At 47.1% G+C, this 24,533-nt stretch overlaps 1 protein-coding gene across 5 annotated transcripts in view; it reads right to left on the bottom strand.

The window, feature by feature from the left end:
• The window catches only part of ADAMTSL2 (ADAMTS like 2), a 94,535-nt gene extending 71,926 nt beyond the window's left edge, over positions 1-22,609 (bottom strand). For all 5 annotated transcript variants that reach the window (XM_032232740.1, XM_032232739.1, XM_032232737.1 and 2 more), the window contains exons 1-2: positions 21,965-22,609; positions 8,913-9,027 (exon numbers count right to left, since the gene is read on the bottom strand). In XM_032232740.1, coding sequence (XP_032088631.1) covers positions 8,913-9,027; positions 21,965-21,978 — 129 coding nt within the window. In that variant the 5' untranslated portion in view covers positions 21,979-22,609. The remainder of the gene's footprint in view (positions 1-8,912; positions 9,028-21,964) is intronic.
• Positions 22,610-24,533: the final 1,924 nt, after the last annotated feature.

Below are 24,533 nucleotides of genomic sequence, written 5' to 3'. Positions count from 1 at the left end.
AGCCCAGGTTGAGGCCCGGACAGCATCCCCAGGCTCCCCTAGGGGCTCCCATAGAGGGCACAGTTCCCTATCACCCCCCCTTTTGTCTGCCCCCCCCCCCAGCGGAGTCGAGAGCGGATCCCTTTGGTCACAGGGCTACCAGCCCAGCCAGGCCTCGCTTGGCTCCCCTATCCCCTGAACCCAGGGAATATCCCCAACCTCCAGAGCTCCAACCTGCCCTGCCTGATCTCACCAATAGCTTTCAGGACATGCTAGCTAGGGCTTTGGCCCAGGTGATGACTTCTAGTTTAAACAGCAGCCTCAGAGCTCCAGGAGCAGGGCCCCACAGGAGCCTCCCAGGGGCCATCAGGAGCGCCCCAGCACTTCAGCTGCCAGGGAAGCCAGGTCTCCCTCCCCCTCCACTGCTAGCGAGGCTTCCGATCTGGAGGAGGGAGAATTGAAAGAGGTGGGGTTCTCTGAGGACGAAGAACCCCAGGCAGAGGACGATTCCACCGCCGCGGGCCTCTTTTCCCCCTCCTTATTCAGTTCCTTGCTTCGCAAGGCAACTGCCACAGCAGTCTGGACCCCCTACCAGATCCTAAGCCTGTGGCTGAGACGAGTGGCGCTGGTAAGAGTAAGAATAAGAAGGGGCCTTTCCATAGACCCCCCCGTGACTAAGGAAGAGATTCCCACGCCAGAGATGTTTATGGAGGTGCTTAAGTCTCAGTGGGTCGTTTCCCACTCCAGGGGGAAATGAGAGAAAATTTTACAACCTTAACCAGACCTTTGCTCAAGCTCTCCAGGTACCTGAGGTGGACAATCCGGTGGCCACCCTAGCCTCAGCGTCAGCGGTTATCACAGGAGACACTGTCAGCTGCCTCAAGGCAGAGGACAAGAAGGCAGACATTGTTCTGCGCAAGATGTTCCAGGCTATAACCTGGGCCATTAGGGCGGCCGCTTCGGCTTCTTTCTTCAACAGGTCCACGGTGCTGTGGTTGGAGCAGCTGAGGGACAGGACTCCGGCCTCAGAGGTTTGTCTGCTGCAGGACATCTCCAAGATTCTAGCAGCCACACAGTTCTCAGCGGACGCCACTCTGGACGCAGTTAAGTATGCGTCCCGGGCAATGTCTTCCTCAGTGGCGTCTAGACGCCTGCTGTGGTTACACCACTGGCAGGCAGAGTCCTGGATGAAGTGGCACCTAACAGGAGCAGAGTACACCGGGGAGAAGCTGTTTGGAATGGCGCTGGATCCTATCCTCATGGAGGATAAGAACAAGCGGAAGGTCTTCCCAACGACAACCAGACGATCAGACTTCCGTCATGCGCCATATCCCAGGAGAACCTCATACAGGCCGCCGGACGTGGAGAACCAGAACCAGAGGTACCAGAACCCCAGGTTCCACAGGCAGGGGGATAGGCAATTCCAGAGAGACAGGTTCAGGGGCCAGCAGCAAGGCAAGCGGCCCTTTTGAGGAGGAGGCGGTTGCCCCTTCCACAGGTTCAAGTGATCTGGCCCCGGATCACCCCATTGGCGGTCGCCTCTCCCTGTTCGCGGATGCTTGGGATCGTGTCACCTCGGATGAGTGGGTACTCCAGACTGTAAGGCTCGGGCTGCACCTGGAGTTTCGCTCTCTACCCCCCAGTAGGTTCCGCACCTTTGCCTCCTCCACAGACCCGACCAAACGGGCCCTTAAGGCCAAGGCCATCAAGCATCTGCTAGACATCAGGGCCATTGAAAGAGTCCCAGAGGGGGAGAAGGGCTCCGGCTTCTACTCAAACCTCTTCCTAGTCCCCAAGAGTTCAGGGGGATGGAGAGCCATCCTGGATCTTAAGCTTCTTAATTCCAGGGTGGTATACCGTAAGTTTAAAATAGAGAGCTGAGGTGGCGCAGTGGTTACATGCAGCACTGCAGGCTAGTTCAGCTGACTGCAGTTCTGCAGTTCGGCTGTTCAAATCTCACCGGCTCAGGGTTGACTCAGCCTTCCATCCTTCTGAGGTGGGTAAAATGAGGACCCGGATTGTTGTTGGGGGCAATATGCTGACTCTGTAAACCGCTTAGAGAGGGCTGAAAGCCCTATGAAGCGGTATATAAGTCTAACTGCTATTGCTATTGCTATAAAATGGCCTCCCTAAAATCCATCTTGGAGGGCATCCGTCCGGGCAATTTCCTAGCCTCTATTGATCTCACAGAGGCATACCTGCACATCAGAATCGCCCCGGAACACCGCAAATTCCTTAGGTTCTCCCACGAGGGCAACCACTTCCAATACAGGGCTCTCCCCTTTGGGATGGCCTCAGCCCCCAGGACATTCACCAAGGTGTTAGCGGCGGCCGCAGGCCACCTGCGCTCCCTCCCAGTCCGTTTGTTCTGTTATTTAGACAACATCCTCATCCTAGCTAGGTCCCCAGACTCTGCTAAACAGGACTTGGGGACCACCATCGACACCCTCAGGGCCCTGGGTTTCTCCATCAACCTGGAGAAGAGCCACCTGGTGCCATCCACCAGGCTCCTGCACCTAGGGTCCATCATAGATTCAGTGGCTGGGGAGGTCTTCTCTTCCCAAGATCGCAAGGACAGCATTGTTAAAATGATCCATGAGGTTCGCAAGTTACGCTCTGTCCCTGTAGTTCTTCTTTCCAGGCTCCTGGGGAAATTCATCTTGTGCATAGGGATCATGCCGTGGGCTCGACTACACGCCAGGGAGCTCCAGTGGTTCCTACTTCCTCACCAGGGAGCGACGCCACCTTCAGGATTCGGGTGTCACCCCAGGTGCTGCTATCCTTTCGTTGGTGGCTGTCCCCAGCCTTGAGCAGGGGATGCTTCTTCAGAGAACCGGCAAGAAGGATCCTCACCGCAAGTCTCTTCGGCTGGGGGGCACACCTGGAGAACCAGATCACCCAGGGCCGCTGGACTCCAGCAGATCTGTGCAACAACATCAACTGGCTGGAGCTCAGGGCCATCCATCTGGCCCTCCGCCACTTCAGGAACACGGTGACCGGTCATCACATCCTAGTCCTGACGGACAATGTAGCGGCCAAGGCCCATGTGAACAGACAGGGCGGCACCCACTCCAAGGCCCTTCATGACGAGGCCCTGCAATTGGGGAACTGGGCAGAGAGACACCTACAATCCATCAGAGCGGAAAACATTTCCGGAACAGAAAACTAACAGGCAGACTGGCTCAGCAGGGAGACGATCGACAACGGGGAGTGGCAACTCCATCCCTCAATCTTCCGACAGATCTGCGAGAGATTCGGACATCCGACGGTGGATCTCTTCGCGACCTCACAGAATGCCCAGCTGCCGGAATTCATATCGAGGTTCCCGACCAAGGGAGCCATGGACACGGAAGCCCTTCGATGCAGATGGCCACCAGGACTTCTCTAGGCCTTTCCTCCCCTTCCCCTCATTCCCGGGGTCCTGAGGAGGGTGGTGACGGAGGGAGCGGAGGTAATAATGGTGGCTCCCTTCTGGCTTCGCCGCCCCTGGCTGGCAGACCTCATGGATCTGTCCACAGCCCCTCACTGGAGGATCCCAGTGGGGGAGGTGTCCCTGCACCAGGGGTCTTTGGAGCATCCGGATCTGGAGTGGTTTCATCTGACAGTCTGGCGATTGAGTGGGAACAACTAAGGGAGGGCCAATTTTCCGAGAGTGTCATCAGGACAGTAGAGGCGTCCAGGAGGCAGTCCACCACCCGCATCTACAACGCTTCCTGGGTGGCCTTCGCAGACTGGTGCTGAGCTAAAGGTCTCCGCCCAGCTTTGGCCTCTGTTCCACAGGTCCTGGATTTCCTCCAGGAGGGTCACGAGAAGGGTCTGGCCACCAGTACCCTTAGAAGACAGGTCTCCACCCTCTCTACGGTTCAGGGGTGTGTGTGAACGCGCCCCCTTATCCCAGCATCCGGTACTAAAGCACTTCCTCAAAGGGGCGGCGAATCTGAAACCCTCAGTTGTCCATCGATTCCCCACCTGGGACTTTTCCACGGTCCTCCAGGCCCTGACGGAAGCACCGTTTGAACCTTTGAGGGAGGTTTCCCTTCAGCTTCTGACCCTTAAGGTCATTTTCCTGGTCGCCATCACTTCGGCCAGGAGAGTGTCTGAGATCAACACTCTCTCCAGCAGAGCAGATCTCTGCACCTTTTTAGATAACCAGGTCATCCTCAGACTTGACCCCGCCTTGATGCCCAAGGTCAACTCCCCGTTTCACAGAGCTCTAGAAATAGTTCTGCCGGATTTCTGTCCCCATCCCTCCAGGGAGAGGGAGAGATCCTGGCACAAGCTGGACGTCAGAAAAGCCTTGCGCATATACCTGAAGCGCACGGCCCCCTTTAGGTGTTCAGAGGCCCTCTTCATGTCCTACCAACCATCCTCCCGGGGAGCTAAGGTCTCTCCGGCCACCATCATCAGATGGATTAGAGCGGCCATCTCTCAGGCCTACAGGGCACAGGGACTCCAGGTCCCAGAGGGCATCACAGCGCACTTCACCAGAAGTGCGGCCACCTCAACAGCCTGGTCCACCCAGGCACCCATAGAGGAGATCTGCCGAGCTGCCCCCTGGGCTTTTCCTTCACCCTTTATTAAGCATTACAGGCTAGACGCTTACATCTCAGCGGAGGCTGCCTTTGGCAGGAGGGTATTGCAGGGAGTTCTGGACTCTCCGGGGGGCTCAGGCCCATCTAATCCCTCCCAGGACATCTAGCTTTGGTATGTCCCATTGGTTACTTCTCCCACACCTTCTTTTCGGAAACTGGCAGTTGGACTTACCTGAACTGCATGTTTAGAAGAAAGGTGTGGGAGGAGTCACTCCCCCCCACCCCGTGCAGGGCGCCCAGCACCTAGGGGGCCTGAGTGAATCCAGGGTCAGCTATAGCAGTTAGGAAGGATATGTGTTGGCTGTTCTTGTTTGTCCTTCCTTTCAGGTGTTCTGCTACGATCCATCGGTTAATCTGGGGAAGTCAGAGGAGGACCGTAGGTGTGGCCTCAAAAGATTACCTCAGTCTCCTAGGCAAGAGGGCTGGGTTAATACCCATTGGTTACTCCTCCCACACCTTTCTTCTAAACTTGCAGTTCAGCAAGTCCAACTGCCATTCTCATTCTCTCTCCCCCCCTCCTCTCCCGGAAATCCTCTAAGAAAGTGAAGGGGATCCGGCTTCAGTGGGTTCTTTGCCTCTCTACAATTTAGATCTGGTCCTGGGTCAGAAATGGCACACAGTAGATTGCTCTGCCAGCTGATCTCTGTTGGGAATGATGGGGAAAGTATGCCCCACTTTGGTCCTACCAGATTGATTGGTGGCATATTTACACAAGAGAGGTTTTTAAATTTATAATTATTTTACCCAAAATACTGGTCTGTGTTTCTTCCTTGAGAGAATGAAATAATTAGGCTTAAGGTTCTTTTTGTTTTGGTCATGGCCCAAAATTTAATCCTTCTATGATTTTGATCCCAGCAGGAAATATTTGCAGTTTATAGTGTTTGCCCACGGAGCAGTGTTTCTCAGCCTCAGTAACATTAAAATTTCTGGACTTCAACCTCCCAGAATTTTCCAATCAAGTGTGCTGCTGGGGAATTTTGGGAATTGAAATCCAGACATCTTAAAGTTGCCAAGATTGAGAAAACATTATTAGATATATTGTTCTTTAAGATTGGTTCATCTCTATTCTAAGGGTTTTGGAATTTCATAAATTTATCCAGTAACACTGGTTGTAGGAACTTGCTTGTGAATTCAGTGTCGGGTTATGGTTGTCCCATATCTATTTATAGATATGAGTTGTTGGAAAATTATAACCAAATATTAGATATAATTTATAAATAGTATGTAGTGCCCTCCCGGGTAAGGTCTCCCACATTTGCTGACATTCTAGAAACCTGGTTTTATTTCAGTGAGATTTTGGCCCGATGGGTTGAATTGCTTGTGTTTTCTTATTGCTTGCGATACCCCCTCTCTTTCATTCCATCATCACCAAACTGATTGGAAGATCAGCTAATTTAAAAAAAAAAAAAACTTGCCCTCATGGCAAGTTTCTCTACTTCAGAGGCATTCTTGATGAAAATGTGATATAGCTGTGAGAATGTATGAGAATATACGGCCAGTCTGGTCTAGTCGTGAAGGCACCAAGCAGAAACCAGGAGACAGTGAGTTCTAGTCCCATTTTAGGCATGGAAGTCAGCTGGGTGACTTTGGACCAGTCACTCTGTCTCAGGGTGGTTGCTGTGGGAAAACAGGAGGAAGATTTTGTTTTATAAAAATAGTAAAGAAGGCAGTATAAAACAAATCTTTAAAAAATGGAGTAGCTCCCATAACATTCAGTTTTTATACCCATTACTAGGTTATGGCTTTATGTGCAGAATCCTGGGCATTTAGAATCTCCTCTTTGAGAGTTCTTCAATACTAACTACTCACCAAGTGGCTATTCCTGGAATCGTTAGAGGAATGTGTTACTTAAGCCTCCATCTGTGTGGGTAACATCTCCTTAAGCAGCTCTTGCAGTGATTTTCAGTATGACTCTCCAGACTTTGGAGGTGAATTTCTCAACTCTGCAGAGCACCCTTGGCTCCCTGAAATCCACTCTTCTAGGTCTCCACTTGCAAGGCTGCGTAAACTATGAAAGTGATAAATGACTCCTCTGAGGCAATGGCCTCTGTTAACCAGTTGCCCTGAGACTGCAAAGAGGAGAGATGGGAGGCACTGCAGGCTCCAGATGGTTGATGGCTGAATTAAATGGTTCTTGGAACGGCTTGATTACTGAACTGAACTTGACATGAATTATAAATATTATGTCAACACACAAAGTAAGTTGTTTTTTCTTTCTCAGCTCTTGTACTCTAAAATATTTGTTTGTTCCCAAGTATCTTCTAAAGAAGAACTTCATCCAGATAAAGACATTCAGAAATATTTATTATATTTGCAGGAAAGCCAAAGACAGGCTTAAAGCACCAGTTCTTAGCATTAAGAAATGTTTATTTGGATTTCGTGCAATGGAAATCTGTTCCTTGCGCCTTCTGTCTTGTAGAATGAATGTTACAGGTCTTAGAAGGGCCTTTGCACTCTGCTAGGGGTAGAAGACTCAGAGGCAGGAGGTCAGGGCCTCCTTCAGCACTTCTGCTTTCTCCTCACCCTACAATAAAAACTTGGTGTTCGACTTTGCTGCTTTCTGGATTTTCTTTTTTGTCCTTTACCATTTCTTTAATCTTTTACACATGCTTTCCCTGAGTTCTTTCTTGTTTTTTACATGATGAAAGAGACATTTTAAAATTGTTCTTGGCACTGGTTGCAATTTTTGAGCCTTAGCTTTCCTGACTTCATCCTTAAAGATTCAGGGTATTTGCTGGTATTCTGTTTTGTGTCCCTCTTTCCATCTTTTATACTTGCATTTTCTTTTGTCTCTCATTTGATCAGTGTTCTTTATACAACCCTGCTGGTTTCATCTGGGGACTCTTGTTTTTCTTCTCAGTACCACTGTGTTAGACAGGGCTTTTATAATCGCACTTTTCAGAGTTTCCCAAGTGTTTTGAGTTGTTTGTCCCTTTAAGACTTCCATCCATGGAATCCTTCTTAAAGTATTTCTAAGTTTGTTGAAGTCAGCTGTCTTAAAGTCTAAGACACACATTTGACTTTGATTGATTACTTGTGTTGCATTATGTTGAATTCTAGTATCATATGGTCATGTTCTCCAAAGTTCCTGCATCGTCAACCCCTTCTATCCTTTCATCTCTATTACTAAGAATTTAGTCTAGTATAACTGATTGCCAGGTCCAGCATCTTAGGGTTGGTGCCATGCTGGCATCCTGTCACCAAAGGGCTGGAAAGGGGAAGTAGCAATAAACCTGTATGCATTCTTGTGTGGGGATTAGGGAGGGGGATGACAGCTGAAGACAAGGAGATCACCATGGGACCAGCTCATGGTGTTTTCAAGGTCATTTGCCTGGAGTGTGGAAAGTTACCAGCCAAAGCACCTCAGAGTTCCCAAAACATCCAGGTGGCACTGCATTGGCTGAATTTGGACTGGCCAAGAGTGGAACCCCCTTGGTCCTCTGCCTAGCTTAGGAAACCTGAATTCAAACACCCAGGTAGAAGGCTGTACATATTCCACTTGAACAGAACATAGGACACGGACATGGACACACACACAGAAAGCTCTTCCTGCTAAGGTTTTTTTTCTATCCAGTGGGATCTGCTTCCTGCTCCTGACTTTCATTCTGGCATGATTCGCCTCCAAGGGCTTCCCATAAGGGATCTTCAGGGAACTGAAGTGGCACAGTGGTTAGAGTGCAGTACTGCAGGCTCCTTCTGCTGACTGCTGGCTGACTGCAATTTGGCAGTTTGAATCTCACCAGGCTCAAAGTTGACTCAGCCTTCCATCTTTTCCAAGGTCAGTAAAATGAGGACCCAGATTGTTGGGGACAAGAGGCTGACTCTGTAAACCTTTTAGAGAAGGCTATAAAGCACTGTGAAGCGGTATATAAGTCTAAATGCCAATGCTATCTGAAGCAAGTCCACCTCTTTGCTCTCCCTAAGGTTTGTCTCCTCAGTGTTTTCTCCTAGACTTTAATTTGTGTAAAAGCGGAGTGAATGAATGAAGGTATAAAAAGGTTTTTCTTCCCACTGCAATAGCCAGGAATTGTGTTCCTTTCCCTTCCCAGATGTGGCTGTGAGTGTGAAGCAGCCCTACCCACAGCAGCGGGGCTGTCCTTTGACCAATCGCAGGTCCCATTATTGGAAAGTTGAAAATGGGAGAGCAATTTGGACCGAGTGTGGAATACTTTTTGACTATTCAAACTCTGGGACAACTGAAAATGCAAAAGTTCAATCATTGAAAATTAACAAATAAAGCTTTCTTGAGAAATACAGAACAAAAAAGGAGGCAGAAGGACTTGTGTATGAAAGACAAATGAAAGAACTTGTGCATGAAATCACTGAGAAGAAAATGTTCACCTGTGAGAATGTCAGAGCAGTGTTCACCACGAACAACGCAAGCACAAAAGTCCTCTTGGAGTGCGAACAGCCATGAGGAACTCGGTGGTCCCAGGTGCATTTGACTCTCCTCATCCTAATAAAGCAAATAGCAAAACCTGATCATTATAGAACAGGTGTCAAACTCAAAGCCCGGAGGCTGGATTCAGCTTGCAGGGTGCTTAGATCTGGCCCACAGGGCTGCCCTGGAAACAGCAGAGGACCAGCCTGCTGTGACTCTGTCAGCTAAAATGGAGCTCAAGAGGGCCACGGGTAGCCCTCCTGATCTCTGTTTTCGCTGGCAGAGAGTTGCAGGAAGCTGTCGCAGCCAACAACAGAGCTTGGGAGCCCATTTTCACTGGCAGAGTGCACAGGCCACCACAGGCGCCCTCGGCATGAGTGATGTTGAACTAGCCACATCCATCTTGCCCCCCAAAGTCAAATACAACCCTGATGTGGCCTTCAATGCAATCGAGTTTGACACCTCTGATACAGAAGGACTACTTCAATCTTGATGCCTGAGAGGGGTCCTTCTCAACATGTTTATTGGAAATATTGAGCTGAGAAGCAGAGTGAAGGCATCACTGATTGCTTCCAGCCCAACACGAGCCACTGGCAGGGGTAGTTAATTTAGCCAGATATTCAAAATACCCTGCAGTAAAGCACCTCTGGGTATTTAATACATTTCTGATATTCAAGCAATAATCTTGCACACAGTTGATGCATAAAGAGGAAACCATTTCTAAGAAAGCTGAAATACAGGAAGCCCAGTTTTCCTGCTATAAGGAACCTGGAAGGCAGCCCCCCCCCCCAAATTTCCAGTTTCAATGGACCGAGCAGCATTTGGCATGGTCAACAGTTCAGGGCAATTATTCCTTTTTCTTCTACTAGTAGGAAAGACTGAAATAAGATTTCACTGAAGTGCTACTTATTTTTTATTGATTACTATGAGCCACTGTGGTGCAGTACAGTACTGCAGGCTACTTCTGCTGCCTGCCACCTGCCTGAAATTTGGCAGGTGAAATCTCACCAGGCTCAAGGTTGACTCAGCCTCAGTAAGAGCCAAGGTGGCGCAGTGGTTAAATGCAGCACTGCAGGCTACTGCTAGATCAGCAGTTCAGCGGTTCAAATCTCACCGGCTCAGGGTTGACTCAGCCTTCCATCCTTCCGAGGTGGGTAAAATGAGGACCCAGATTGTTGGGGGCAATATGCTGACTCTCTGTAAACCGCTTAGAGAGGGCTGAAAGCCCTATGAAGCGGTATATAAATCTACTGCTATTGCTATTGCTTCCATCCTTCGGAAGTGGGTAAAATGAGGACCCAGGTTTTTGGAGGCAAGAGGCTGACTCTGTAAACCGCTTAGAGAGGGCTGGAAAGCACTGTAAAGCGGTATATAAGTACTGTATTTTTCGGAGTATAAGACACTCTGAAGTATAAGACGTACAGACAATATACACTGTTTGTAGTGTTATATTTCAGATTATACTTGTACAGATACTGTTAAAATTGATGTGCTTTCTGGGAGTATAGTTATTCTCTGCTATTTAAAAGAATAGCACTTTTAAAAACAATAGCACTGGCCCTCTTCAGATCAAACATTTATTTTAAAAAGCTTCTTCATTTGGTTAAATTGTCTAGAATAATAATAAAGCAGTCTTTAAAAAATAAGTCTAATAATTTGAACATTCTATAGGTATTTATAGTTGTTGACTTACCTCCTTGCAGCAAACAGCCTGATTAGCACAAGAAAAAAAAAATCTGCCTCTGCCTCTCAGCAATTTGCCTCCTGGAGCAAACAGCAAGTTTCAGGCTGCAGGGGTTGTTATAATCTATTAAAGCCTCCACTAGCCCCCCCACCTTTTGCTGCAAAGAGGTAAATTGCTGGGAGGCAGAGGCCAAAGGATTGGGGCCACTGCGTGGGTGGGTCTACATTCACTGTATAAGACACACCCATATGTTCAACCTCTTTTAGGGGAGGGGGAAAGGGTGCCTCTTATACTCAGAAAAATATGGTAAGTGCTATTGCTGTTCTAACTGGTTTTCCTTTGTCTGGTTATAATTTTATGTTAGTGCTATTAGCCACCCCAAAGATGATTTGTAACAGGAAATGGGACAGAAATGTTAATACATAAAAACATGGTGATCTGCCCTGGGAAATACCCTCCCTGGAATCCGCAGCCTCCCCCTCCTTCCAGAAAGTGGTAAATAGCTGGCTTTTCCCCCAGATGTGGGGAAAGGGTGAATCTGAGGGTTGGAGAAGAACTGAGTTGCAATAGGAGAGCTGCTGGTGAAGTTGCTTTTTTCTGTTTTGGGTTGTACTGTTTTTGTATGCTATTGTTTTAACCTCTGGTTGTAAGATGTCTAGAGTTCTCATTTTAGGATGGATAGGTCATGTAAATATTGTAAATCAATGTTTTTAAAAAGTATGACATGTAATGTAATGAGCAAAGCTATGTGGAGGATTCCGAAGGGGCCTTCTGCAAAGTGCCCCTCCTTAAAGGGTTCCCGAAGTCTTTCTGGATTTTCTTTGAAGACGTTTCCCTTCTCCTCCAAGAAGCTTCTTCGGCTCTGACAGGATGATGGGGAATGGAAGGGTTTATACTCCTTACAGACAGCTGGTCATTTGCATTTTAAGTCACCTAGAGGTTTTTCTGTGTCCTCAGGGTCACCTGAATGGTGTGAATTGGTGTGAATTCCTTCTTGGTGTAGGAAGTTATCATCCAGCCCTCTCCCAGAAAAATGAAATATCCTAGGAAATATTGAAAAGGCAGAATATTTCTCTGGATGTGAAAAGAAACATGTTTTAAAAGACAATAGTTGCCTATAGCTTTCTGCCCATCCCCAGCTAATGGGCCATTAAGATGGCCAGGCCAGCCCACTTTACATAATAAAGACTTCTCCTCACTGCAGCTGTAGGGGGAAGGGATATTACTCAACTGACCACAAGGCAACTGAGAAAACTCATCACAGCCTAGAGAGTAGCCCCCTGCATGGCACCATGGGAGTCTGACAACCAGTCAGAATACATTTCTTACACAGGAACAGGAAACAGAGAGGTGGGACTGAACAGGGTATAAAAGCCTAGCAAGCCCCTTCCTCAGCCCTTCTCTTCTTCTCCATCAACATTGAAACATGTGATCACCTTTTCTGGTCAGGGCTCAAGCCATGTGGCCCTGTCCAACAATAAACCATCTTTCCAAGCAGCCTCCATGTCTCCAGTGTCTTCTTCCCCACTTGGAGCCGAACCCAAAAGGACATTTCTTTCAACAATTGGCGACCCAGATGGGACTCCAAGCTAGCCTAACAAATGGATATGGCCCAGGTAAGCCTCCCATGCCGGCACAGACCCCATTGAGTCTGAGGGTGGACTTTATCTTGGCCTTAACCATTGGATCTAGGTTTTAAAGGGGTTTTGAGTTTGAGCTCAAAGGCTGCCTGGAAAGAAGGTGAGTACCTTTAAATTTTAATTCTCTAAAGTTTAATTTTAAAGCATGTCAAAGCATGGGAGATGTGTGTATGCGTGCGTGTGTGGGATCCTTCTCCTGAGCACAGCTGGATCCTGGTTCCTCTGTGTGTTTTACCAAGAGAGCCTGGAAAGTATTAGGGTCAGGCCAGAGCACAGGACCTTCTGTTAGGGAAAGGAGAGTGTGTGTGAAAATGGATGGAAAAATGAATGAAAATTTTGTTGTTGCTGTTGTTCTGTGAAAGCAAAAAGAAAAAGCAAAGGCTCGTTGTGTGTAAAGAGAAAGAGGTGCAGGTACTAACTGTTAAAGGGAACAGAGGTCCTCTGCAGATTACCTTTTTGATCTGTAAAACCCTAGCGGAAATTCCCTGGAAGGAAGGGACCGAATACTTCATTAGGGAATTTGAAGTCCTTCCCAGAATCTTTTTTTTTCTGAAAACTTACGGGGCGGTGGTCACCCGGCTAAGCCAAAGTGAGCCCTGCATGTAATGGGTCATGGGAAGCGTTAGCTCGAGGGTGACAGGAAAATCCCTTGGAGATTTCCTAGAAGCCTGGGACGCCAGGCACATGCCTATCTTGGCAGGCATGAAGGCAAGGAAATTGTGTGAGAAATGGGCTTTGCTGAAAGATAATACAGGAAAACTAATTTGGCTACATAAAGGTACTTAAAAGAAAAGGGAAAAATGTTGAGGTTTCTTTTTTTCTCCTGTCTGTTTGTCTCTTTGTCTTCTATGTAACCACGTGGTTTGTTTGTTAAGATTCGTGCCTTCCCTAATTTAACAGATTTGTAACTAAGAATGTAGGATGTGAAAACCTGAGTGTTTTGTCTTTTTCCTTTCTTATTTTCTCCTTGTTCTTGTGTAAATGTGTGCCTAAGTCTTTGTGCACCCTCAAGGTAATTGTAACTAAGATGTCTCTGAACCAAAAGATAAGGATTTTAAAGTGTTCAATGAAAGAAAAGAGTAAACTGGCAGAAATTGCCTTCACTCAGTTTGTTGCCCCCTTCCCCCCCCAAAAAAAACAGAGTACAAGGAAGTATTTTTTTTTCCTTCCTTCCTTCCCTTTGCCTTAAAGTAACAACCCAGGAAAAGGTTCATTTACAGGAAAAGTTTCATCCTTGCTTTTAATGTGTGTTTAAATGATTTTACCTGTTTATTTCCTTCCTGAAGCATGTGAATCCAGACCCCATTTCGTATCTGTGATATCCCCATAATGTTACCAGTTTATCTGTTTAGTAACTGATGATTTTACCATTTTTTAAAAACTCTGCCTGCAAGCTTTCTACCCCCCCCAAGCCCCTCCCTTACCCTTAATCCCCCAACAATGCCTTTTCTGTGGGGGAGGGAACCTTGTTTTCATGTTTTTCAGGCCTGGAAGATTTACTCTTCAGGTGAGTATAGATTTTTTTTTTCTTTTGGGGGAAGGAGGAGAGTGTTGCCTTGTGTGTGCATGTATAAGATGAAGGAAATTCCTACTAAAGGTTTGCCTTCAACCTGAGCAAAAACCCTCTGCACATCTATCTGGCCAACCTACTCGAAACCTGGCCCCTAGAAGACAGTTTTGATTTAGATTTTGTAACAAGTTTGCTGATTTTCTGGCCACCATCAGATGAACTGAAGAGAAGTTCTACCTGAGTTTCTTCCCCGAAGTGACTAAGGAGTCCACAGGGATATGTTAGAAATTGTTGCAGCTGTAATAGTTGTCTTTTAAAAGAAAAGTAGAGCTTGAGCCCCACCCAGATGCAAATGATGTGTTAATAAAATATCTATATATCTTGCTCTTTAAAACTATGCCAGCGGTCTGCTGGGAGAGCTAAGAGTTTGGACCTTTAAAACTATGCCAGCGCTCAGCTGGGAGGACCAACCTGGAACCCTGGCCAATTCAAACAATGTGTAGGACAAACATCTCTATACATTGTCTCTATAAATCTTGACCTTTAAAAATATGCCAGCGCTGCTGGGAGTTCAAGATATATAAGAGTTTGGATCTTTAAAAATTAGCCAGCGTGGGCTGGCAGATCCAATTTTAAAACGAACATCCCAGGGAAAGACAGTTATTAACAATCTAGTGCTTAAGGAGATAGAACAACAGGTGTAACTTCGAGCAAAAGTAAGAAATTTAGCAGGTAATGAGGTAAAGCCTAACTGAATGGAAAGACCTAGGTAATTGGACTTGATTACTTTGATGTAATGTCTGTTAAAAAATTCTTAGATGTGCATCTAATAACATATTGAATTGAATTGATGGTGATATGTTTGACCAGCTAAATAAATAAATAAGCTTGGGCTTGAAGCTGTGGGGGAGGGGAGAGTAGTTAGGATTTAAACTGCTCTCTGAGTTTCCCCACTGCTTGGAGAATGAGCCACATGTTCCCCAAGTAAAGGAAATTGAAGATTTAAAGGGACAGAACCTCCCCCAGGCCTGGAGGGAAGTTGAGATCCCTTAATAATAGAAAATGGAGCTCATTGGCTTATGTACAGCTCCCTGAAGTAATTGTAATAATCGCTTTGTATGAAGAAAAAATGAAATGGGATATTTTTGTATGTGAAATTAATTTACACAAGCAGCCTGATTGCAGTGCAAATGTGAGTGTTGATAGTAAAAGTTGGTATGAATGTACTTCAATTCCTTTCATATAAAGAAACAGTAAGTTGCATGGTTTTTTAATGGTATGTGTGTGTATGTGTTTGAGTGAGCGAAGGATCCATTAAGGGAACTGCGCCTATTTAGGAAAGTAGGTAAATTATGAGGACAGGTTGGGCAGTAGAGAGTAAAGAGAAAGTGATGAAAGAGTGGGAGGGGGAAGAAAGGAAAAGAGTGAAAGAGACAGAAAGAGACAAAGAGGAGAGAGAAAAAGAGTGAGAGAAGGGAGAAGGAGAAAGTGACAGAAGAATGGAAAAGAGGGAAAGAGAAAGTGAAGAAAGGGAAAGAGAAAGTGAAAAGAGGGAAAGAGAGAGAAGAGAGGAAGAGGAAAGAGATATCCCACAGCCCTTATAACACCCCTGATAACACCCCTGCGTTTGTTATAAAAAAGAAATCTGGTAAATGGCGTTTTTTGCATGATTTGCGGGCTGTTAATAAAATTCTCCAACCCATGGGAGCGCTGCCGTGCGGCCTCCCCAATCCAAATTTGATTCCCCAAGAATGTGATCTCATGACACTTGTCCACTATTTCTCAGACACCCGCCCTTTTTGCAGCCCTAATTACAAAAGCCCTTCCGCTCCAGTGGAAGCCTCCTTCAACAGCTTTTTCCTATCAAAGACGCTATAACTGTCTTGTGCCTGGCAGGAGGATGGTACATGGCACACCCAGCTCACAGAGCCACAAAAATCTGCTCACTTTAACCATTTTTTTCCTCTCTCTTCTGAGAAATTTGGAGTAAATGGGTGACCTGCTCCTTCACCCTTACCTTTCACTGTTATATTTTCATCTATAAAAGTTATGCAATTACATTTCCTTTTCTGCTCTGAATACAATTTTGATTATTTTTCTTTTCCTTCTGGAAAATTTTTGAGGTTTAAAATGCTTAATTAAACCTATAAAAAGAAATGATTTTGAGATATTTTGCTTACATTTGTAAATGTTTTAACATACTTGATGAGAATTTGCTTCCATCTGAATGGAATCTAATATTTTGGAGTGTTGACTCAAAGTACCTCTTTTTTTAATTGCATTTTTTTAAAAAAAGCTGTTTTTCTTCCCTTTCTCTTTTACACCTGAGTGCATTTTTAAAAGCTTGTGAGTCAAGGTGCTCTACCCTATGATATTTTTTTTGTTTGTTTGTTTGCAACACAAGTTGTTGTCCTTTTTGAAAAATTTACTCATCTTACTGCAAAAGTGTTTCAATCATAGAAGCAGTGGGAATGTCATGTTCCATGAAATTTACATTGTCTGCCCTCTGGAATAATGTTTGGATTTCCACATTTGGACAGAATGGGTGAGATTCCACAACGTGAGACTAAAGATATGTCTGTAAAGAACTGTATACTCTTTTCTTCACCTCAGAAACAAAGGACTGCTAGCTCAAACCATAACTCTTGAATTGGCTGCTGGTGATTGCATCCTGATAAAACCTGACATGAGGGGGGGGAAAACTTAGCCAAGTCTGGAACTGACTACCAAGCCTGACTGACCACTCTTATCAGCAAGCTAAGCTTAATGCCACCCAGCAGATATGAAAGAATGGACCCTGAGATGGAGAAGTAAAGACCAAAAGACTTTCTTCCATCCCCAGAAGACAGCTGTAAAGACTATAGGGGAGGGTGAAAATTGATCCTAAAGTTTTCTTTCTTTGCTTCCTTCACAGAAATTCATTGTAAGGTTTCTTTCTTGTCTCATTTATATTGTAATCAGTTTAATGTATTCATGTAAGAATTGTATTTAAGAATGGCTAGTACAGCAATTTTGAACACCTTAGATTTCTGTCTAGTGGGAGGGAAAGTTTGTCCAAAATGTCTGTATTTTCTGTATTGTAGAACCAGCTACACACACACACACACAAAGAAAAAAGAGAGAGAGAGAGAGAGAGAGAGAGAGAGAAGAGCCTATTCAGAATTAGATTGAAACTATCTCCTCCACACACAGTTTTTTCCTAGCTTGATTTTTGCCCCAGGCACAAAAGCCTAAACAGGGATTTCTCCCTTTTAATCCCATTGGGGGAGGATCAATTCCCCTCAAGCAATTCCCCCAGTTGAAGAGCTGGCAGAGAGGATCTCCAAAAACCCCAAGCCCTCACTGTGACAAAAAAACAAAACAAAAAAAAACCCACGCTGCCCAGTAAAACAGGATATGTTGCACTGGTGGTCTCATGAGTAGGGAGTCTCCAGGAGTCCCCAGACTCATTCTGTGTAATTTTACAAATACTAGATAACCTGGATTGCACACCATCTGAACTCAATTTGGCCTCACTAAAATAAGAGCCAGGGCAGGTTGAAGAACCATCCCTTTTAAAATGGGCAGCCCGGAACTTAAAGGGAAAGCAAGGCTGTGAATAATTTTTGGGATTTCTGCTTTTTTAAAAAACCTGTCTGAAAGCTCACAGAAAATGATATCTGATACTAATTGGCATGGAAAATTGGATACTGTAAATTTCTTTCCAGAAATTTGTGCCCTGGTAGCTAGACCTTCATGGTTGAAAGCTATCTGGGAGCCACTGAAGAGACCCTTCTGCTGTCTCTCAATGCTTTTTCATCAGAAGAATTAAGTCTCCCTGATATGACCAATTGTAATCTTTTGTCAAAACATGTGCGTTCCACTCACATGTTTTGAAAAAAAAAAAGGAGGGATTGTAGGAAGTTATCATCCAGCCCTCTCCCAGAAAAATGAAATATCCTAGGAAATATTGAAAAGGCAGAATATTTCTCTGGATGTGAAAAGAAACATGTTTTAAAAGACAATAGTTGCCTATAGCTTTCTGCCCATCCCCAGCTAATGGGCCATTAAGATGGCCAGGCCAGCCCACTTTACATAATAAAGACTTCTCCTCACTGCAGCTGTAGGGGGAAGGGATATTACTCAACTGACCACAAGGCAACTGAGAAAACTCATCACAGCCTAGAGAGTAGCCCCCTGCATGGCACCATGGGAGTCTGACAACCAGTCAGAATACATTTCTTACACAGGAACAGGAAACAGAGAGGTGGGACTGAACAGGGTATAAAAGCCTAGCAAGCCCCTTCCTCAGCCCTTCTCTTCTTCTCCATCAACATTGAAACATGTGATCACCTTTTCTGGTCAGGGCTCAAGCCATGTGGCCCTGTCCAACAATAAACCATCTTTCCAAGCAGCCTCCATGTCTCCAGTGTCTTCTTCCCCACTTGGAGCCGAACCCAAAAGGACATTTCTTTCAACATTGGAACCACTAAAAGGATATAAAAAAGCACTTTTTGGACAACCATGACCTGGTTAACTGAAAATCTCCATACGGTTCCCTGAAGGTTTTGGCCAGCAGCTTTCACAAGTGCACAAACACCTGAGTTCCCATGGGTCGAAACAACTAGGGAAAGTCAAGATGCTTCCGGAGCATTTCTTTTCAATGCTCCATGCAGCCCTAGCGGTCAATGTAAATAGAGTAAAATAATAGTCTCAACCAAGATTAAAATATAAGTTTTTGTGATGCTAATGGATCTTTGATTCTTCCCACTTGACACGCCCTTCCATTCCACTCTGGGGCATCTAATGGGATGCTCTTCTGGACAATGAAAACTGTACTGGCTGACCAGTGGACATAGCATTGGCTTGGCAAACAATTTACTCTCCATTTGTTAAGTACTTTAACAAGTCTAGCTCTCAAATTCTTTCCAGGGATACTTAACTAGAACTCAATTGGCTGTGCTGAACATTATCGGCTTACTTTTGTATAAATATACTCTTTAAAAGGAGCCCAGCCCAGCACGTTCCTGTACATTGACCTCCTCTGTTCTGCAGACCAGGGACGTGCAGTCACTAGAGGCAGGGGAGGTGGGGCCTCACCAGTCTCCTGAGGGAAAGGAAGAATTTTAAATATTTTTTTTTTAAATAATTAAAGCCAGGGTAGTTGCTACCAGATTCAAAGTCACAGTGGCTTGGTGTCTGCTCTCAGTGTTAACTATGGGAGGAGGCCAGAGAACTCGGGGCCTCTTTTGCCTAAGGAATTGTTCGCCTTTTAAAAGTTAAGGAGGAGTTAATAAGCGAAAACTTTCATATGCAAAAGAGGCACTGATTCTCCTGCCTCCTGATCGGGGAGCAGCGAATCATGCCTTATGAGCACGCTTACGTTGAGCACGCTTACGTTGGGCGGACAAGAGGAGAGTTGAGAGAGTTTCCACCGCATGGAAAAGGTGGATCGGACGGAGGGAGGGGGGGGGGATTCAAATTTATTGTAATTTAATTTGTAATTTTTTATTGTGAGGTGTGTGTGTGTGTGTGTTTCTTTCTTCACAGCGGTGGGGTCAGAGGAGGCGGGGGGCGAGGCGGCGGAGCGCAGAGGCGGCAGGGACGTTTTCGCCGCTGTGTCCCAACAGGCCAGGTGTCTCGCGTTTATGTCCACCATAAACGCGAGACGCCTGGCCTGTTGGACACAGGGGTGCCAGGGGGAGGAATGGGCTGGGTGGGCTGGCTGGCTGGCTGGGGAGGGGGGAGCCCTTTAAAGCCCTGCTGCCGCATCTTCCCAGCAAGACTTCCTTTCGGCTCGCAGTTTCTTTCCCCTTGCCTGCCTTAACCAAAGCTTGGCGCCCTGCCTCTGCTTTCGCGCCAGGACCGTCATTGCGCCTCAAGCCGCGTTTCTTCCTGCAAAGCCCTTCGGGTGTCAGGCAGAGCTATCGGGTTGCCCGAAGGGCTTTGCAGGAAGAAACGCAGCTTGAGGCGCAATGACGGTCCTGGCTGTGGGGCGCACGCCCGGTAAAAGCCTCTCTTGGTTCTCTCCTCCTCCTCCTCCTTCCACAGCCTGTGTGACGCTGCCGCTGTAGGCCGAGATCTACTGCAGACGCTGCTGCACAGCTGAGGGAGGGAGAGCGCGAAAGCAGAGGCAGGGCGCCAAGCTTTGGTTAAGGCAGGCAAGGGGAAAGAAACTGCGAGCCGAAAGGAAGTCTTGCTGGGAAGAGGCGGCAGCAGGGCTTTAAAGGGCTCCCCCCCTCCCCAGCCAGCCAGCCCATTCCTCCCCCTGCCACCACTGTGTCCAACAGGCCAAGTTGCTGGGAGGAGAAAGTTTGGGCTGCAGAGCAGAGTTTGAACTGCCGAGTGACGTACGTTGAGCTTCATGGCCGGTGAGGGTCCCGCTCTATGGCGGACGCGGCGCCGGGGCTTTGGCGGGGCTTTCGCACTTGCCTCACCGGCCATGAAGCTCACTGCACGTCACTGCTGCAGACCAAAATCGAGGATTTACTCCTGTCTCCTCCTCTCACCGGCTTTCCGCCGCCGCTTCTGGCTGCCAAGAGACTGAACTTCCTAAAACTCTGCTCATCTTTGGCTGTTACCACCAGCAGCAAAAAGACGCTACACATTCCAAATTGTGTGAATTCGGTCTGTGGTCTGGACTGGCTGCCAGCGAAGAACCTAGGGCGATGTGACCCAGACCCGCCTTCTCCTCCGCCAGCCGTAGGGAGGAGGTTTGCCTGCATCTGTCCTGGAGAAGCTCTTGAGGCAGAGAAAGCCATACCCCTCCATCGGCCTTTCTTCTCCCAGGAGGCCTGACCAGTGGTGGGCGATCCCAGTGGAGCTTTGCCCATTTAAAGCAGCAGCCTCCTTTAAAGGAGAGTCCTGCTGAAGCTCCTCTACAACATTCTGAAAATGGGCCAATTCATATTCTGCCCCCTCCCTCCCACCCGGCCACTGCAGATCTGGGCCAGCACCTTCTCCCCCACACAGAGGTTCACCTAGCAAGGCTGGCCAGGGGGTGGGGGTGGGCACAGAAAGGCCATGGGGTAGGAGGGGATTCTCAGGAAAGCCATTCCCCCCTCCGATAAATACTTCAAAGGAATCCCAAAGGTGCTTTTTCAGGAGGCAACTAGCATTCCTTGTTTTTTCTTCAAAGACGTTTCACTTCTCATTCAAGAAGCTTCTTCAGCTCTGACCGGACACTGGGAAGTGAAAGGATTGATACTCCTTGCAGACAGCTGGTCATTTGCCTCCTTTTAGAGGGTCTTTGAGGCTACTGGAAGGTTTATCTGTGCCCTCAGTGGTGCTCCTGAATCCTGTAGGCTGCACTTTTTCCTCTGGAAATCCATTCCTATTCCCACACCATTCCAAGGGTGTTCATCCCAAATTGTATAGCTAATTGTAGCTAATACCTAATTGCTATAGCTATACAATTTTGGATGAACACCCTTGGAATGGTGTGGGTGTAGGAATGGATTTCCAAAGAAAAGAAAAGAAATTGCAGACTACAGGAACATTTTGTGCAGACCTAACACAGTTGTTCTTTTTTTTTTTACTGGAGAACATAAAACTCTTACTTAGTTAATTACAACTTAAAATGGCTATTTAAGTTGGGACCTGAATGTTCCTACTTGGTGAAACAGGGACGCCCGAGAGGCGTGCAACCCACTTGCGCACTTGGCGCCGCATAAGCACCAACTCAACCGTCCTGCGCAGCCCTGAAACCGCGTGCAACTGCTAGTCCTGGGTTCGAGTGCTGCTCCGCCGCACAGCTGAGCTCTCAGCCAACCTGCCCCACAGGGGCGCTGTTGTCGTGAACGCCGCCTGCGTCGTGAGGCGCAAAGGGGGGTTATGCACCCTTCGCCCGCCGGGCGCTTTGCTGCCCCCGAGGAGAAGCCCCCCCCCTTTCCTCAGCCTGAGCAGTAGACCGCCGGAGTGTGTGTGGGTGTGTGTGTGGGGGGGGGTGATGCCAGCCAGTCCCGCTCTGCCGGTTTCCCCCCCCCCCCGGGCGAGGGGGGCGCTGACTCGCCGCTCGGCCGGAGCCTCCAGAGTCCAGCCCGCGGGTTACGTAACCGCTCCCCCGCCGCCGCCTCAGAGCGTCCTGTGCCGGGCCAGGCGGCACCCTGCCAGCCAACGGGGAGGGGCCCTTTCGACGCCCTCTCGGAGCCCCTTCCCACCCCGTTTCCTTTCACGTTGGCCGCGGGCGAGCGAGCTTACCTCGGAGAGGGCATCCTGCCAGCCACCTCAGCGAGATTCAGCCCCAGGCTTGTCCGCGGCTGCCCGTCTGTCTGCGGAGGCCGGGAGCGGCGGCGGGAGGAGGAGGAGGAAGCCCAGACGCCTCGCCCCCTCGCCCCCCCCCCGCGCCTCTCCTCCGACTTCAAAGGAGGTCGCGGGGCGTCCCGCCAGGAGGAGCGACTTTGTTACAGCTGCTGCCAGGCTCCGAGCCGGCGGGGAGACGGGAGAGGCCCCCATTTCCTCCAGCGCTGCCCCACCAGCTGCGTCTCCGGCCAAGGCCGAGTTAGGAGAGAAGAAAAACCGCTGTCGCCCCGCCGGCACCTGCAGCGGTTTCGGAACGGAGCGCTTCTTCCCCACTGCCCGCCTGGGCCGTCCGGGCAGTAACCGTACTCCGGTGCTGCCCATCCCTGTCCGGGGATCGAGCGTCGCTACCCCTCGGCAAGCAGGAGGCCCTCTGCAGCTTCGGAGCCCCCGCTGCCCCCAGTGCCGGGCCCGAGGCCAAGAGATCATGAAGAGATCATCCCCTAGGGCTCCAAGGTCCCTGTCACAGTGACTGTTTTTGAGCCAGGTTTCACCTAATCTGTACTTGTATCTGTGGTTTTTCCTGCCCAGGTGTAAAACTTTGCTTTTCTCCACATTATATTTCATTTTGTTGGATAGGGCGCATTGTTCAAGTCTGTCAAGATCTTTTTGGATGGTGAGCTTGTCTTCGCTAGTCCTGCCAACTTAGTATTATCAGTCTATTTGATGAGCTCCACTTCTATTTCCTCATCTAAATCATTTATGAAGATATTGAAGAGTACCAGGCCTAAGATAGAACTTTGTGGTACCTCACTGCTTATTTTCCTCTATTAAAGGCTACTCATTGAGTATGGTTTGTCAACCAGTTACAAATCCATCTGGTGATGATGCTGCCTATTCCATTTTTTTCTAGCTTATCAAGAAGTATGTTGTGGTCTACTGTGTCGAATGCCTTACTGAAGTCTAAGTATACTATGTCCTCAGCATTTCTCTGGTCTACTAATTTAATCACTTTGTCAAAGAATGAAATAAGATTGATTTGGCCTGATCTGTTTTTAAGAAACCCATGCTGGCTTCTGATTATAACTTTATTTGTTTCTAGATGTTCGCAAATATGTTTTTGATCATCTTTTCCAGTATTTTCCCAGATATTGATGTTAAGCTGATTGGTCTGTAGTTTCCTGGGTCCCCCCCCCCCACATTTTGTTGGTGGTCTTTTTGGGGGGGGGGAGTTAGAAACCACATCAGCTCTTTTCCAATCCTCAGGCAATTCCCTGATGTTCCAGGATTTTTTAATGATGTAATGTAGTGGTTCTGTGATAAGTAATCACTTCTCTTTTTTATATTATGTCCATGTGGCTTCCATCTTTCAGCAAACATTAAAATTTTATCCTTTAAATCTTTGGCCTGAGGAATCACTGCAGCAATAGGATTTTTCAGCTTCCCAAGCAACAATTCCAGTGTCTATATAAACAATATGTTGGCTGATTACAATTAACTTAAGCAACAGTCATCATCATGATAATAATATACATTAGTAGTAATCATATAACAGTGATTTCTCATCATAACTTTAATACTATTGATTATCATTACCAATTAAAATTAATAATAAGCATATAGTAATAAGCCATCATAATAAAAGTAATCCTTCTCTTATAGTTTTGAAAGTTCTAACGTCTGTTTCTAAGTTAGCCATTTATAAAACAAATTCCATATTTCAATATATTCAGTGTCTTTCTTTTCTTTAATTTCAAATGTTAATTATCCATTTCTGCACTTTCTAGGTTTTTTTTTTAATTCTCTTCTCTTCTGTAGGGATCTCTAAACTTCCAATATTGTGCAAATATAATTCCAGCTGCTGTTAGCACATGTCCCCTTTATTATATTTTTCTGGTATGATACCCAACAGAAGTATTTCTGGCCCAAGCTTTCTCTTTGCTCACCCAGGAGCAGCCAGCAATGAGATGGTGCCCAGGTAATGCAGGATAAAATGTGAATTGAGATGTGGCAGAAAGAAGATATAAAGACCTGCTTTTAAGACGTGTACAAAAACAGGAAATGTCAAAAGCCCAAAACCATAGAGTTCAGCTAAAGTTCTTACAAAGCCACGTAGCCATTACCTGTGGCTCAAGACAAAAGGAGAAGTAAGACAGTATCTACTTATAAGGCTTCTTTTCTCAAGATAACCAATAAGAAGTGGGTTAAGTGTTTCCGTATTGCACTGCTTTTGAGAACGTATAAGAATGCGTGCTTCCATAAGAAGGGTTGTTCAGAAGTTACATGCTAGCCTTTGACTGGCTTTTGTGAACCTGGCTGCCAATAAACTTCTCCTTGATCCCAAGACATCTAAGTCCTGTTATTTTCTGCAACACAGGAAGAGCTGAGATTCTCCCCCCACCCCCGTGGCTTCTCTGAGAGGCCAACCACAACCCTGCTTTCTTGGCCTTGGGCTGCGCAGCACCTCCTCCTGGACATGCCCATAACGAGCGGTTCAAGTCGAACTAAGCCCCAGGGAAAAGGTTGCATC

Source organism: Thamnophis elegans, chromosome 16 (genome assembly GCF_009769535.1).
Source record: "Thamnophis elegans isolate rThaEle1 chromosome 16, rThaEle1.pri, whole genome shotgun sequence".
Classification (NCBI taxonomy): Eukaryota; Metazoa; Chordata; class Lepidosauria; order Squamata; family Colubridae; genus Thamnophis; species Thamnophis elegans.
Note: the sequence above shows the minus strand (reverse complement) of the source record. Positions and strands in the feature narration are given on the sequence as shown.